We start from the raw sequence: 15,453 nt of genomic DNA, 5'->3' as shown, positions 1-15,453 counted from the left end.
CCCCTGCCGTAGGTAATTTAATTATTGTCAATCTCTTTCATTAATTAATATAATTCGAAATAAATCGATTGAAATGGGTTGTTAAGTATAAATCTAGGGCATAAAAATATTCGTATGTATATCTAAGTTGTGTTTTGTCCCACGCGACATCTTAAATAATACAAAGTAATAAATAAAATCCATCATGTATGTCCCCTATATTTTAAAAAAATTATCAAAAATATCGAGAATGACTAATTTGATGTGAGAAGGAAGACATGATACATGTATTGCTCATTTGTCTAGGGTATCAAGGAAAAAAAGAAACAAAAAAAAAGCTTAGCCCTTAGCTTTAGGCACATTTGAGTATTCTCAAGTGCATCTAAGAATAAGTAATAATATTTGGTTCGAGTAATAACAATTCATGAATAAAAATTTACGCCTTTGTTCATTGTTGATCATATCGAGTCCAGGGAATTATACAGCCCCGGAATTATGCCCAAGCAAATGTGCGTGGAGATGCTCCAGGAATCCACGAAACTTGTGTAAGAAATTGTGTGTAATGTGTTGCTCAAAGTGCAAGTGTGTACCTTCAGGTCCATTAGCCGATAAAGCCGAGTGCCCTTGTTATAGAGACTGGAAGAACAAGAAAGGCACTGATAAGTGCCCTTAAATTTACAATTTGGCTCACTTGCTTAAGTGTCTCTACTCGTGTGTGTAATTTTATTTTAATGTTAATTTCTTGATGTCATACTTTGATATAGTTTTTGCATAGACAAAACACATATGAATATATGATGAAAGTAAATTTGTGGAGATAATTAAACTATACTTGTATTTTTTTTAGTTGAAGCTGACATTGCAATAATATTTTGATTTTTACACTCGTCATTTGTCAAAATACAACCATTGATGACTAGGCAAGGTTCTTAAATTATTTGCTGACTAGACAAGGACTCTACATTATTTGGCCGAAAATAGTACTATTTTGTGGTTGAGAAATCAAATTACATCACTCAATACTTGAGGTACTAAAACACTACAAATACATTAGTTTAGGAACCATATTTAACCTTAATTCAATTTAATTTGCCACAACATAACACTTGAACTTAATCAATTACTACGTAGATGGATTATTCTGGATAGCCAAAAAAAAAAAAAAAAAAAAAAAAAAAAAAAAAAAAAAAAAAAAAAAACTTTAAAGGAAAGGAAACTTTAATTCACTTATTCACATGTTATATCCCTAAATGTGGGCTGCGTATTGGGCCTACAAGGTTACAAGCGGTACAACGTATAAGCCCAAAATGTTGGTAAGCGTTTAATGTTGGTGCTTAGCTAGGCCATGTGATATGCTTCAAACCTTCAAGGCATCAGATCTACTGCATGCATGCTGCACATCTCTAAGGTTTATTCCTCACTTGGGCGTGTAATTTTCAAGTTGTTCCCAGAGTTGTAGCTTCGTGTAGGCGCCGACATGTAGCTAGTGTTGGTGTTACTATTATCAATAGACGATAAATAAAAATACTCTGTTGAGTTTAGATTATTAAAGTGTTGCGATTATTTTGAAGTTAAAATTAACTCGGATAAAGATAATTCACCTAAAATTCTTGAAAATATTGTAAAGCTCTTGGAAGTTTCATTAGATATCTCTATCTAGCCAGCTCTCAAATGGTAAGATGACAAGTTGTTTACTTACGTTGAAAGCACATGCACCCATTGTCCCATAAAAGATGTATGATAAAATTGCTAATTACAATAACAAAATGACAAATCATACAAACATAGCTTAATTTTATAGTACACCTCTATCATGCATCTATGCATGAGTACATGAAAATATATTGAGTTTTGACTAATTTGGACTAAAGACCACTGACTATTTATTATGGTTCCCGACTTTCATCCTTTAAATAATTATTCATACAGTCATACTTCATAAAGTTGAACAACTTCACGCGTTTTTGTCCCATTTTTATTTTTTTTTTAACAAAAGCCACTTAATATATGTTTTGATTTATTGAACTGAGCTAAAGTGAACTAAACTGAACTAAATTATTTATGAGAGAAGGAAATTAGAAACTAAATTGAATTGAATTGATTGGAGCTGAACTGAACCGAACTGTAATTAAGCTAAAGAGAACAGACCCTTAATAGCAGGAAACACAATTACTTTTTTTCCGTCATATTCCATAGTATTTTCTCGTAACTTGATTTGAATAAAGTGCGTATTATTTCTATGAGTATAGAAAAATAACTATAATTTTGTTTCTTATTATGAAATTAATGATACTTATTACACAAACAAAATTTGACCCTTTCTAAACCACTCCCTCCACTCTAAATTAGTCGCAACATTAACTGGCAATGGCACACAATTTTAGATACTTTGGTTGGCTTTATATCTTATTAGGTTGTAATTGATTGACACATAATTGTAGAGCAGGAATCCAAGTTGGCTTCCATAAAGAAAGAAAGAAAAATAGAAAAAGACTAGAATGTATCACATCAATACAGAGTATATATATGTATGTGCACTATGGCATGGACCTTCAAACTTAGTATAACTTTCATTATTATCATACATTTATAAACATCTAAGTTAAGCTTCTATACATCCTCTCAAAATATATAAAAATGAAGAGCTCAAATGCAGCTATTCTTGTAATCACCCTAATCCTTTGCTCTACCTTGCTCGATATCTCTAATGCAGATCTCTCACCTCAGCCATCTGCTCAATCACCTACTTCCTTAGCCACTGCTCCAGGTAACTTCTCCACCTACTTTACTTTTACTACTTTCGTTAACTTTTAGTTACAATTTTAGGGTATTATTTGGGAGATACCATGTATAAAATATTCCAAAGTTAAACGTAGAAAATACAATTTTTTTTTTTGTTGTTGGTGTTGGTTATAGTACATCAACATGTCAATACTAATATAAGACGAGTTTATTATATATGTGTACCCGGTAACTTTTAATTTTTAGATTTAATCAAGTAAAAGAAATATTAGGAAGTCATCGTCACGAGGAGGGGAGTATAATTGTAAGTAAAATGAAGTTTGTGGACTAAATAGGTTTTGTGACAAACTAACAACTATATTTGTGTAAAAATAAAGAAAAAAAAAATACCGTACCATCACATTGTAAGTTATTGTAAGTCTGTCTCATACAAAATATTGGCATTTGCCGTACTCTATATCTCTCTCTTATGGAATTGTGCATGTAGGATTTTGCAACAACAAATGTGGAGTAAGGTGCGCACTAAAGGGGATAAACTCAAGGTGTATGAAATATTGCTTGATGTGTTGTGGGAAGTGCAGCTGTGTTCCTTCTGGGACTTCTGGTCATTTGGATGAATGCCCTTGTTATAGGGACTGGAAGGCCCCAAATGGCAGGCCCAAATGCCCTTAATTTTCATGTCATTTTCCTTTTATTAAATAAATTAATAATTTTGCCATCTGTTATAGGCATTTTTCTTTGTATTATCCTTTTATATATTCCATCTTGTGTTCCAACTTTTTTCAAGTCGAGTAATCAATCGTTTTTGTTGCTATAAATGAAATTGATATGTACTCCGTAATATGTAATGAATCATTTGAATTGTTGGTCCTACATTATGTTAGAAAATAAATATTTATATATCGTAATAATTGAAGATATGATATTTAAGTACTTTCTCGGTTGGAATTGGAGATTTTTATGAATGCTTTGTATGACAATTGAGTCCATTCAATAGAAACCACTCTTTATGATTTTACTAAATGGCTCTATTGTAATATTTTTATAGAATTTATTTGATCTTATTTGAACTTATCTGGATTTATTAGCCAAAATTTATTTTAGTTATAAATTGAACTTCGATAGCCATGATTAATCATGATCACAATTTATCTAAAATTATTTTTGCTGAAATAAATAGAAATAAGATGAATAGATTAAGACCTAATATAATTGTGTAAACATTTTTTGAACATCGTAAACTATTAACATGTGGCCAGAGACGGACCTTCATTGAGGCTCACAAGGGCTTGGCCCCTGAAGTTTTTGAAAAAAAAAATGGACTGTTTAACAAAGAAGCCCAAAACAAGAAAAGCACCCCCAATTACCACATAAGCTTACATATTAGTAAAATAAAGAGTTTCTTTTAACAATCTGACAACTAATAATGATAAAGTGGGCCACTTTTACTGTTTTATTATTACTAACTCTCCTCTCTCTATCTCTATGAGCATGCAACACTATTGCAATGATAGAGTTTTTTTTAACAATTTGACAACAAATTTGTGAATGATTGTCAATTCATGTTATCAAAATTTACTCAATATATGGTATTGAAATTCTTTAGTTATGTAAAAAAAAATTGATTTTTTCCCATCAATTTTAACGTAAATCAAACATTATACGGAGTACTATGTATATCACTATATCATATATAAGGTCGGACACTATAAATCATAAATGATTATAAACGCAAAATTGATATTACAAATTTTCTTGTTTATCACATACGAGTAATTGCTTGGTAAGCCGGTAACAACCAGTGTTATACTTTGTCACGTCTCATAACATGAGCCAAACTTATCAAATATTTGCTTGGTACGAAGTATTAAATTTAATTTATTTAATATGTGTGAAATGCTATGATGTATATTGTACACAATAGAAGATGTTAAGAATTTTCGGCCCCTAATAAAAAATGTTTCAAGATCCGCCACAGCATGTGGCTATTAACTCACAGTATTTTATCTTCAAGTTTCCAAAAAATCTGTCGTCATTATTTCAAAAAAAAAAAATCTCCCTAGTGTAATTTTGGGCCTTGTACCGGCCCAATTCATATTAGCTCAACAAGTTATATTTGTATTAAGTTGTTACTTTTTTAAAACATTAATTGATGAGTTCAATATAGGGGTGGGACATCAATCTGGCAGTTCGGTTTGACCTCAGTTTGAAACGGTTTCGGTTTGAAACGGTTCGGGTTAAAACGGTTTCATTTAGACGGCGGGTCGGTTCAGTTCGGTTTTGATTAGTCACAGGTCGGTTCGGTTTCGGTTTATTTTTGTACGATTTAAATTCGGTTCGGGTCATAAACGGTTCGGTTTATAAACAGTTCGGGTCATAATCAGATCGGTTAGAAACGGGTCGCTTCAGGGGCGGATTTACTCGGGTCAATGCCGGTTCGGTTTTTAAACGGTTCGGTTAATAATCGGGTCGGTTTGAAACAGGTCGGTTCAGGGGCGGGTTTACCCGGGTCAATGCCCGTTCGGTTTATAAACGGTTCGGGTCATGATCTGATCGGTTTGAAACGGATCGGTTCAGGGGCGGTTTTACCGGGTCAACGTCGGTCCGGGTTCATATCGGTTCGGGTCATGAACGGATTATTTTGAAATGGGTCGGTTCAAGGGTGGGTTTACCCGAGTTAATGCTAGTTCGATTCATATCGGTTCGGTTTATACTCGGTTTGGTGCTAAAATCGTTTGGGTTAGTTTGGTAATCGGTTAATTGGATCGGGTTGAAATCGAGTTCTAAAAAGTGGTTTTGACCAGTTAGCGCATTTTGTTTTATATCAAGTTGGGACTAATATTTCCATTTCATTAGCGGGTCGGCATAGGTTGGTGAAAAAAATAATGAATCGAGTAGAAATTGGGTTTTAAGAGATTTTTTGACCAGTTAGCTATTTTCGTTTTATATAAAGTTGGGACTTCGTTACTTTATTTTCAGACATCGGATTATATACAATTACACAAATCTTCATTTATTCAATTATTCTATATCATGTTAATATGTTATTTTTCAAGTTTGGTTATACTCTTGTTGTTGTTTATTCGATATTATCATATTAGTCTATTACAAATTTATAATGTATTATTGTTTCATTATTAAATATATATTATTAGGTTATCAGCTTCTTGTTGGATTGTTTTAGATATCGTGTCATGACCATGTTTTGATGAGTTGCTACTTTGAATACGATAAATCGATTCAGATATCAGATTATATAGAATTACAGAAATTCTCATTCATTCTATATCATGTTAATGTGTTATGTTTCAAATTTGGTTATAGTCTTGTTGTTGTTTATTAAATATTAGTCTATTACAAATTTATAAGGTATTAATGTATTATTGTTTCATTATCAAATATTATCAGGCTATCAGCTTCTTGTTTTAATTGTTTTAAAGATCGCGTCATAACCATGATTTGATGAATTGGTACTTTGAATACGATAAAGCGATAATTGATATTGTAATAAACTAATAATTTAATGTTACAGAACTATATTTGGATGTTTAATTAAAATCACGATTATTCAATTTCCCATTAGTCTAATAAAGTAATAATTGACAATTGTTTGTAACTATTCCATAATTTTGGTGTTAAAGTTATATTGTTGAATTACTTTGTTGTCTTACCCTCTCTAATCACCTTTTAAGATTACGTGCCTACAAGGCTGCAACATATATATGTTTCAACTTGCAAGTTAAAGAAAACGGGTGGGGAAGTAGAAGTATTCAATTAGATCGATCATCAACTGTTTTAAGTTTTAATAATAAGATACATTTATCGATTATCTATACATACCAATGATAGTATGATACCAATCGTACCATACATTATTATTTATTACATATACTGATATACATATAACTAATATACATTAAATATGTCATATTGAATCAATTCCAATTTCCAAACATTTGTGTTTCTTACAATTTATAAGTTACATAAAGTTAAGAGTACAGTAGTGTTTTTATTAGTACGTAGCTATGAATAAAAAAAAAAACATACTATCCAAATCCATTATCCCATGATCCGTGTCACCGTCTTATATTAAATATCAGCCATTGATTTGCATGTCATCTAACGGCCTATCATCGCACACATTCCAATTCACGATCCGTGTGTTTTATTTTCCACCAATCAGATCACTCTTATCATCGTCTCTTTAGTACTCTTTTTTATTTCTCTCTCGTTTTCTTAATCCTCTTCTGTAATATTATCAATTTTTTGAAGCCATGGCTGCTAATATGCTCACTGCTCTCTCGTTTTCTCTCTCATCTCCTCTTCCTTCTTCCTTTCTTCTTCTTCCTTCTTCTCCCTTCTTCCGTCTATATTCTCCTTTCTTCCATCTCGTTTCTCCGTCTCCGTCCACCGGCACCATGCACGACGGTTTTTTATGGTCAAATTCGACCACGAAACTCTAGATCTAGTTGTTTCATGATCGAATTTGGCCTTTTAAAACCAAATTTGAGGCCAAATTCAGGATTAATATATAAGGTGTTTTCGTTCTTCCTTTTTTTATTTTCTGTTTTTCTTTTTAATTTTTTTTCAAGTTGTGGGCAACGGAGGGGGCCGAGTTAGGGTGGGTGCGGCGGCGGTTAGACTGGGTTCGGGTGGGTGGGGAGGGAGGATTTTTCGAGGGAGGGAGGGAGTTTTATGGTGGGTGAGCAATTAGAGTGAGTTGGGGGGTTTCGAGGATGTTGGGTTTCGTGGGGGTGGGTGGGGTGGGGTTACGGTGGGTTTGGGTTTTTTTTTCGATTTTTTTGTATGGGGTGGGGTGGGGTGTGTTACGGTGGTGGTGGGTGTGGTTGGGGTTGGGTCTGTTTTTTTTTTTTTTTTTTTTTTTTTTTTACAGTGACGGTGGTGGGTGGGGTGGGGTGGGGTTTGTTGAGGGGGTGGGGTGGGGTACGTTACGGTGATGGTGGTAGGTGGGGTGGGGTATGGGTCTGGGTTTTTATTATTTACGGTGACGGTGGTGGATGGGGTGGGGTAAGGTTTGGGTCTGGGTTTTTTTCGTTTACGGTGGGTGGTGGGGTGGGGTGGGGTGGGTTACGGTAATTATGGTGGGTGCGGGGGTGGTGTTAGGGTGGGTCTGGGTTGACGTTGGTGGGGTGGGGGTGGGTTACGGTAACAGTGGTGGGGTGGGGGTGGGTTACGGTAACGGTGGTGGGTGGGGGTAGTGTTAGGGTGGGTCTGGGGTGATGGCGGGGGTGGTGTTAGGGTGGGTTACGGTGGTGGGTGGGTGGAGGGTGGTTGGATTGGGTGGGTGGCCAAATTTTTTCATTTTTTATTTAAATTATAACTCCTAATTTAGTTATACAAGAATATAATTTTAATTTTGTAATAGCAAAAAAATTTACAAATTTAAATCAATAATTATATGTAAAAAAAATTGTATAGTTAAATTACATTAAACATCAAATATATTTCGTGGAATTCTAACAAATTGTTAAAGGCTGCAAATAGTTCAATTTGAATGGAACGGGTTGTAAACGGTTCGGTTTAAATAGTTTGTAATCGGATCGGTTTAAACGGGTTGCGGTTTGAAAATAGTTCGGTTTAAACGGTTTAATGGGTTATAACAGTTCGGTTTAAACGGTTAGCGGGTTGTAAATGGTTCGATTTAAACGGTTTTTTTCCTACGGTTTAAACGGTTTCGGTTTATAAACGGTTCGGTTTAAACAGTTAGCGGGTTAACATTAATCGGTTCAAACGGTTTCGGTTTATAAACGGTTTGGTTTGTTATTGGTTTACGGTTCGTAACGGGTTAACATTAATTGGTTCGGTTCGGTTTCGGTTTGACATTATACGGTTCAGTTCGGTTTTCGGTTTAAAATTAGCGGGTTATAAACGGTTCGGTCCGTGATGGTTCGGTACGGTAACGGACGGTTTCACGGTTCGGTTTGAAAAGTCCCACCCCTAGTTCAATACATTACTTCGTATATAGATATAGATACTAAAAATATATAAATAGTGTCCCTTTTATTTGTTTCTTTTATTGTTAAAACGGTATTATAATTGTAGAGTTTTAGTTGAAGTAAGGTTGAGATAGTGAATAATGACACCGCCCTTATGTTCCAAGGTTTAAGGAAAACCTCATGATATTTAAATTAAGAAATTTTCATTATTTTATCTCTCAGATGTCCCTTTATTATCTTTAAATAAAATAGAGTTCTAATCGAATAAGTTCACGGATACTTTAAGCCTTTAAAAGAATAACATGCAAAATCCGGAACATTGATTTACCATGGAAATGGACTCCAATTTGTTAATATTGTCCAAATTTGCAATTTGCTACAAATTGAGCACTATCATTTTCAAATACAGATTTTTTAAAGTGACATGACATAGACCTTTTAATTTGGTCGAAAATTTTGTCTTGGATTCTCCCAAATTTAGAAACAAAGTAAAATGTACTCCATGTAATATGACATACAAGCAAAGTAGAAGTGTAGAAGACTAGTAGTAGAACCAATGTCGATCTTAGGATTACAAAAATAGTTTTAGTTTACGTAGTAATTACTATTTGCTAATGGTGCTTAGTAGTGTATTTTATCTATTCAAACATGAGACTAGAATAATTACATGCAAGTATTTTTTAACTTTAAGACAATAGCTTAAGTTTATCAAACAATCCTTATCTAATTGATGGTATTTCTTTCTTTCTTTTTTTTTTAATTCTTTTTAAAAGAAATAATTGATGGAATATCTTGAATATAAAAGAGTTTTATTTAAATTACGGTAAATATACAATAAAAATATGCTATGCCTGGATTGTGAAAACCGAGAGCTCCAAACTTTGGGCCTAATATTAAACATTGGGCTTGTTTATTTATAAATAGTCATGTGAATACTATTTATATGTTTATAACGATACGATCGTATCTTTATTAATGGTACAAATATCTGCCGTATCGTTAATATCTCAAGTTTCCAAAATTATACCTTTCCCTAACAAAGACTGAGGTGGCATATGTTGGATTCCTTAAAATGTGGGGTTAATTTGCCAATTGCTACACTCTTCACCTTTCCAAATAACCTTAAACAGTCCTTTTAATTAATTGGTACATAGTTGTAAGGGTCTGTTCTTATTTACTGAGCTGAGCTGAACTGAACTGATTGGAGCTGAACTAAACTTAACTGAATAGAGCTGAAATGAATCATTTATGAGAGAAGAAAATTAGGAGCCAAACTGATCTGAACTGATTGAAGCTAAACTGAGCTAAAGTGAAATTAAGCTGAAGAGAACAGACCCTAATTAAAAAAAATAATAATAAAAACTCTACCAATTTGATAAAACAAAATAAACTTGGTAGAAAATCATCTTTCTATCTCTTAATATGGAAATATATGATTTACTTCTGTTTTTATAATTTCTCAACACTATTTATTGACTTTTTTTTTAACACTGACTTAAGTACATTGGGTTACACCTTAAGAAAAACTAAGAGGTTCATCAAAGGTTAGTCCTTTTTACTCTATAAACATATTCATTTTCCTTGGTAAACTTCAGGAAATCAAACTAATCTTGCTTTTTAACCTTTTTTTTTGGCAGAGAAAATGAAGGATTCCTCTGTTTTCCCTGGTTTCGAGTCTTGCAACACCGCGAACAATGGCAGGAGCAGCAGTGACTATGATGCCAAGGCTGATTTCAAAGAGGTCAGGAAAAATAACAATTCAATTCTCCAATGCTTGATTGAACCCAAGATACATTCTTTGCATTAATAAATAATCATGATATCAATTGTGAAAGTTGTTTATTATTTAATTCATGTTTTATTTTTATATTGAAATGCATAGAATTGTGACAAAAGTGACTCCTTTATTTATAATTACATAGTATAAGCAATATATACATACATATGTACACAAGGGCGAAGCCAGGATTTTAAAGTCTGGGTGCCGGACTTGTTAAATTTATTTGCAAAAGTTTTCATTTGCTTTGTGTTTATCTGAACAGATTTTGGAAGAGGCTAAGAAATATGCCAAAGAGAAGAAACACAAGCAAGCAAAAGAAGAAAAAAGGGGCAAAAACCAAGCGAGTTCAAGTGGAGTGAAAAAGGGTGGCAAGAAGTCATGGAAATCTGCCTTCCTTTCATTTTGGAAATCATCATCATCCAAGAAGGCTAAGAAGCAAGCTAAGGAGACTCCTAAGAACCGTGGCAATGTATCGGGCCCCATTCATGGCGGCGCTGGAGTAACTGCAACTGCCGTTGGTGCTGGATACTGGCCCCGGCTTGCTTTCTCGGGGCCGCTCACCAACATGTTTCATCAGAGGAAGAGGGAGGATGACATACCATATGTTAACCTAGAGAGGCTTAATGAGCCTGAATATGATGCCAAAACTTATGGTCCTGTTTACTCTGCTCCTTAACTAACTTTTGGTATGTAACAAGTGTATGGCTTGCTTGGTTGGTTAGGATTTGTCATAAGGAAAATCAATAGTCAATGGAATATCTCGTCAATTTTGATATTCCGGAGTTATTATTGACGTAAGGTTTTGGTTTTTATTTCGAATAAATGGTTGAGAACTTTAAATTGATTATTTTGTAATGACAGTCGATTTCTGTAAAATTAATATTATTGTAGGCTTTTCCAAATTACTTAGAGAATATACAAGTTTATCTCCGTAATAATTTAAATCAGACGGAGATTAATTGGATGGCATGCTTTTCTTACACCTTATATGTCCTTCATAATCTATGCTTATTATAGCCTTGTCATTAGTTTGTTGTTTAATCACTATAGTATATGCTAATCTATACTCCCTATACCAATTTTATTTACATTTTTTTTTTGTTGCATAATTGCAAATTAAACCAGCTTCAAACTTTCTTCCAATAATTATGGTCACTAGTTTGACCAAGGACCAAAGCATTTATTTTGTGTGGTTTAATAGGAGTACTTCTATAACTATTTTTTATCTTTTTTATTTTTTTTTTATTTTTTTTTACTACTAATGCAATAATGATATGGCACATTAGCACATGGTTTTTATTTTTCTTGTAAGACTATAAATAAGTTACGATCGATCTGAATATTGTGCCTGTTAATAAAAATTAGTTGTATATTGGCTAAGACTTGCTCTCAGACATTCCTCTAAATACATAGTCAACATAAGACGTTGAACATACAATTAATTATAGTAATTTTATGTCTAATAATATGAGACGTTTGAACATACAATTAATTGAATTAATTATAGGAAAATTGTAAACTAATAATCCCACCTTTGCCACTTCTGCTCAAAACAATCCCACCTTTTCGAATTTCTAAAATAATCCCATCTTTGACCCTCATCTTCTTAAAACAGGCCTTATAATTCACAACTTGTTCAACAGGTTAACTTTTTTTTTTTTTTATAATTTTTTTTCAATCTCTCATCTTCAACCTTAGCTTCCCACCATAACCACCGCCACATTCTTTCTCTCTCCTAACCACCACCGCCACATCACCACCTAACCCCACCACCTTCTTTCTCTCTCCTAACCCCGACCACCCCATCCACCCATAAAACCCCCTAACACCAACCACCATAACCACCACCACATTCTTTCTCTCTCCTAACCACCACCGCCACATCACCACCTAACCCCACCACCTTCTTTCTCTCTCCTATCCCCGACCATCCCATCCACCCATAAAACCCCCTAACACCAACCACGAACCCCAGCCACCACGAAATACCGCCGCCCACGAACTCCTGCCACCCCAAAATACCGCCGATCTCCAGCCGTCGGCACCCCCTGTCCCACCAAAATCGGGAAAAACAGCACACCACCACCCGTAAAGCCGGCCATTGTACCCCTTCCTTCATTCTCCCTCCTCGAAACCTCCTTTCAACCACTCAGAAATTGAAACCCGCCGCGACATCCACCGCCCAGAAATTCGCCGCTTAGAAATCCACATCCTATCAATCGAACGCCCAAAAATCCAATGGTCGATTTCGATGGAAATTAAAACCGCACCATCACCTACCGAAATCGACCGTTACAGGGCTTCTTTGGTCGATTTCGGCTGTTTTGTGGTGAGGGTATAGGTGTTTGAAGGGGTTAGGCCGGTGGTTTGGTTGAGCTTGTGCTGCAGCAAGCGGAGCTCCGACAGGGGAGGTGGTCGAGGGGGTTTTTTAATTTTTTTTAATTATCCTTTTTTAAAAAAAAAAAATTTTAAAAAGAAAGCCAATAAGAAGGTGACACGTGTTAAGTCACCTTCTTAAACAGCTCACTAATTTAACAAATCGGTTAAAGACTCATTTTGAGAAGATGGGGGTCAAAGGTGGGATTATTTGGGAATTCGAAAAAAGTGGGATTGTTTTGAGCAGAAGTGGCAAAGGTGGGATTATTAGTTTACAATTTTCCTTAATTATATATGAGACGTTTTGAACATACAATTAATTGAAGCAATTATATGTCTAATAGTTTGTATGAAGTATATTTTCCCAGTATCTTGTAGACTAAGCTATGTTAAATTACTTGTATTGTAGTATGTGAGTAGAAGACAACAAAGGCGTATGCCCATTTGGAAGAGGTTGAAGGAATTATTATGAGGTGAACGATAATTAAGAGATGTTTATTATTGGCAATACACAGAGTTAAGATTAAAAATGGTAATAATAAGCCCGGTTTAACTATGTATGTAGACATGAGTCAACCAAATAAGTTTTTTAATTTTTTTTTTTTTTTTTTTTTTTTTCTCTCACGATTGTGTTTTATTAGGGTGAGACGGTAATTCAATTACACAATATTTTGCTATGAGAAAATAGAGAAGTTTATTAATATGATAAACAAAATTTGTTTATCAAATGGCAAAATTGTAAATAAATCAACAACTTTTTAGTAAATATGGGTCTCACTATGTTGATATATTTACAAAAATGTCATGATGACTGGACATTTATGTTGTTTTATTTACCATTTTGCCATTTGATAAACAAATTTTGTTTATCAAATTAATTAAATGGGGTTTCCTCGTGTTGCTATAGAGCAGCCTTTTGACATTGATACTCAAGTTATCAATCCAAGTAAAATATACATTTTTGACATTGATAGTCGAGTTGGACCAAATTATTGGATACAAAATTTGAAAAAAGAAAGTCTTAACTCTTTTAAAAAAAGTGCTGACCAACTAAGAGCCTCTTCACATTTAATAAATTGAGCTAAACTTAACTGAACTGAATTGATTGGAACTAAACTGAACTGATTGAAGCTGAAATTAATATTTTATGAGAGAGGAAAATTAGGAGTAGAACTGAACAGAACGAACTGATTGGAGCTAAACTGAACTGAAATTAAGTAAGTGTGAACATGCCTTAAATTAAGTGAGACTAAGGGTCTGTTCTCATACGATTATTTTCAGTTCAGTTCTTATCTTAATTTCTTTCTCTCATAAAAATATTCAGTTGAGTTGAGTTGAGTTCAGCTTTAATAAGTTCAACTCAGTTCAGTTCAGCCCAGCTCAATTCAGTCAATGAGAACATGCCCTAAGTCACAAGATTGGCAAGAGTCATTCCTAAATGATACAAGTACTTATTATCCAATTACAACGATTTCTAAGAGGTAAAAATGAACCTTTTTCAGAACCTGAAACAAAGTTTGTAGCAAATTTGCCCTCTATAAAGTATAAACTAATTTCTAGTTTCTTTGTATTAATAATAATAAAGTTTTATGTTTATATTTTATTGGACGTTTTGTGATAAACTATCTTATAAAACACTTTTTTTTGCGAGAAACTACGTAATAAAAAAATTGTTGTAAAAAACTACCTTATAAAAAGGTAAATGTTATAAGAGATTACCCTAAGTCGAAAAGTCATCGTTGATATTTATTTTCTGGAGTTGACCACATCATGTGCTAACTAAGAAAAAAGGAGGGAAATAGTGAATTAAAAGTCACCTGATTGGCACGTGATGTGATCAACGCCGAAAAAATAAAAGTCAACGTCGACTTTCCGACCAGTGACAATCTCTTACAACATTTACCCTTTTATAAGGTAGTTTCTTACAACATTTTTTTATTAAGTAGTTTCTCGAAAAAAGTGTTTTTTTTTAAGGTAGTTCGTTTTTCACAAAATGTCCTATTTTATTTTATTATTTTTATTCTTGGCTTTTAGCATGAGCTTTACAAAATTAAATCCTTCATTGTTCCACCAGATCTATGTTCGTCATTTACAATTCTTAAAAATACCCAACTATCCAGAATAAAAAAAATTGTCTATCTTACTACCCAATTAATGCAAAAATTCTTCCCATAATCCAATCACCATCAATATCCACCAAGAATTGAAAATTGTCTAAAGAATTTTTTATTAACTATTCCCAATTTACCATCTAAATCCATGCCAAAAAACCCTCCCATAGATCCAATTACCAAAAAAATGAAATAAAATTAAAAAAAAAAATTAATTAAACTTAAAATAATTACTCACCAAACTGAGTAGAAGTCGTAACGCCTTCTACACAGCTGGTGATTTTGGCAAATCTGGGTGGAAGAAACCATACAGTGAACGCCCTTAGGGAATGAAATCCAAACCACCAAACCATAATTTGGTGTAAATTAATGGTTTCCAAGAATTAGAAACCCCATTTTCAGCATTTTTCTTCTCATTTTCCCCCTTTTCAACCACCTTCTTATCTTCCCCGTTTTTAGCATTCTTCTTCTCATCTTCCCTAGTCTGTTGATTGGGATTGTGGCCCAA

At 33.8% G+C, this 15,453-nt stretch overlaps 2 protein-coding genes across 2 annotated transcripts; both read left to right on the top strand.

Annotated features, from left to right (window-relative positions):
* Nucleotides 1-2,510: 2,510 nt before the first annotated feature.
* Nucleotides 2,511-3,651, top strand: LOC110726698 (peamaclein-like). The gene is made up of 2 exons (XM_021906170.1): nucleotides 2,511-2,746; nucleotides 3,209-3,651. The coding sequence occupies exons 1-2, from the start codon at nucleotides 2,617-2,619 to the stop codon at nucleotides 3,391-3,393; spliced, it is 315 nt and encodes a 104-aa protein (XP_021761862.1). The 5' UTR covers nucleotides 2,511-2,616; the 3' UTR covers nucleotides 3,394-3,651.
* A 6,523-nt stretch (nucleotides 3,652-10,174) lies between these two features.
* On the top strand, nucleotides 10,175-11,360 carry LOC110726697. Its single transcript, XM_021906169.1, has 3 exons — nucleotides 10,175-10,222; nucleotides 10,316-10,419; nucleotides 10,721-11,360. The coding sequence occupies exons 2-3, from the start codon at nucleotides 10,321-10,323 to the stop codon at nucleotides 11,132-11,134; spliced, it is 513 nt and encodes a 170-aa protein (XP_021761861.1). The 5' UTR covers nucleotides 10,175-10,222; nucleotides 10,316-10,320; the 3' UTR covers nucleotides 11,135-11,360.
* The last annotated feature ends 4,093 nt before the right edge of the window (nucleotides 11,361-15,453 follow it).

Source organism: Chenopodium quinoa, unplaced genomic scaffold, assembly GCF_001683475.1.
Source record: "Chenopodium quinoa cultivar QQ74 unplaced genomic scaffold, ASM168347v1, whole genome shotgun sequence".
NCBI lineage: Eukaryota > Viridiplantae > Streptophyta > Magnoliopsida > Caryophyllales > Amaranthaceae > Chenopodium > Chenopodium quinoa.
This window is presented reverse-complemented; position numbering and strand designations above follow the sequence as displayed.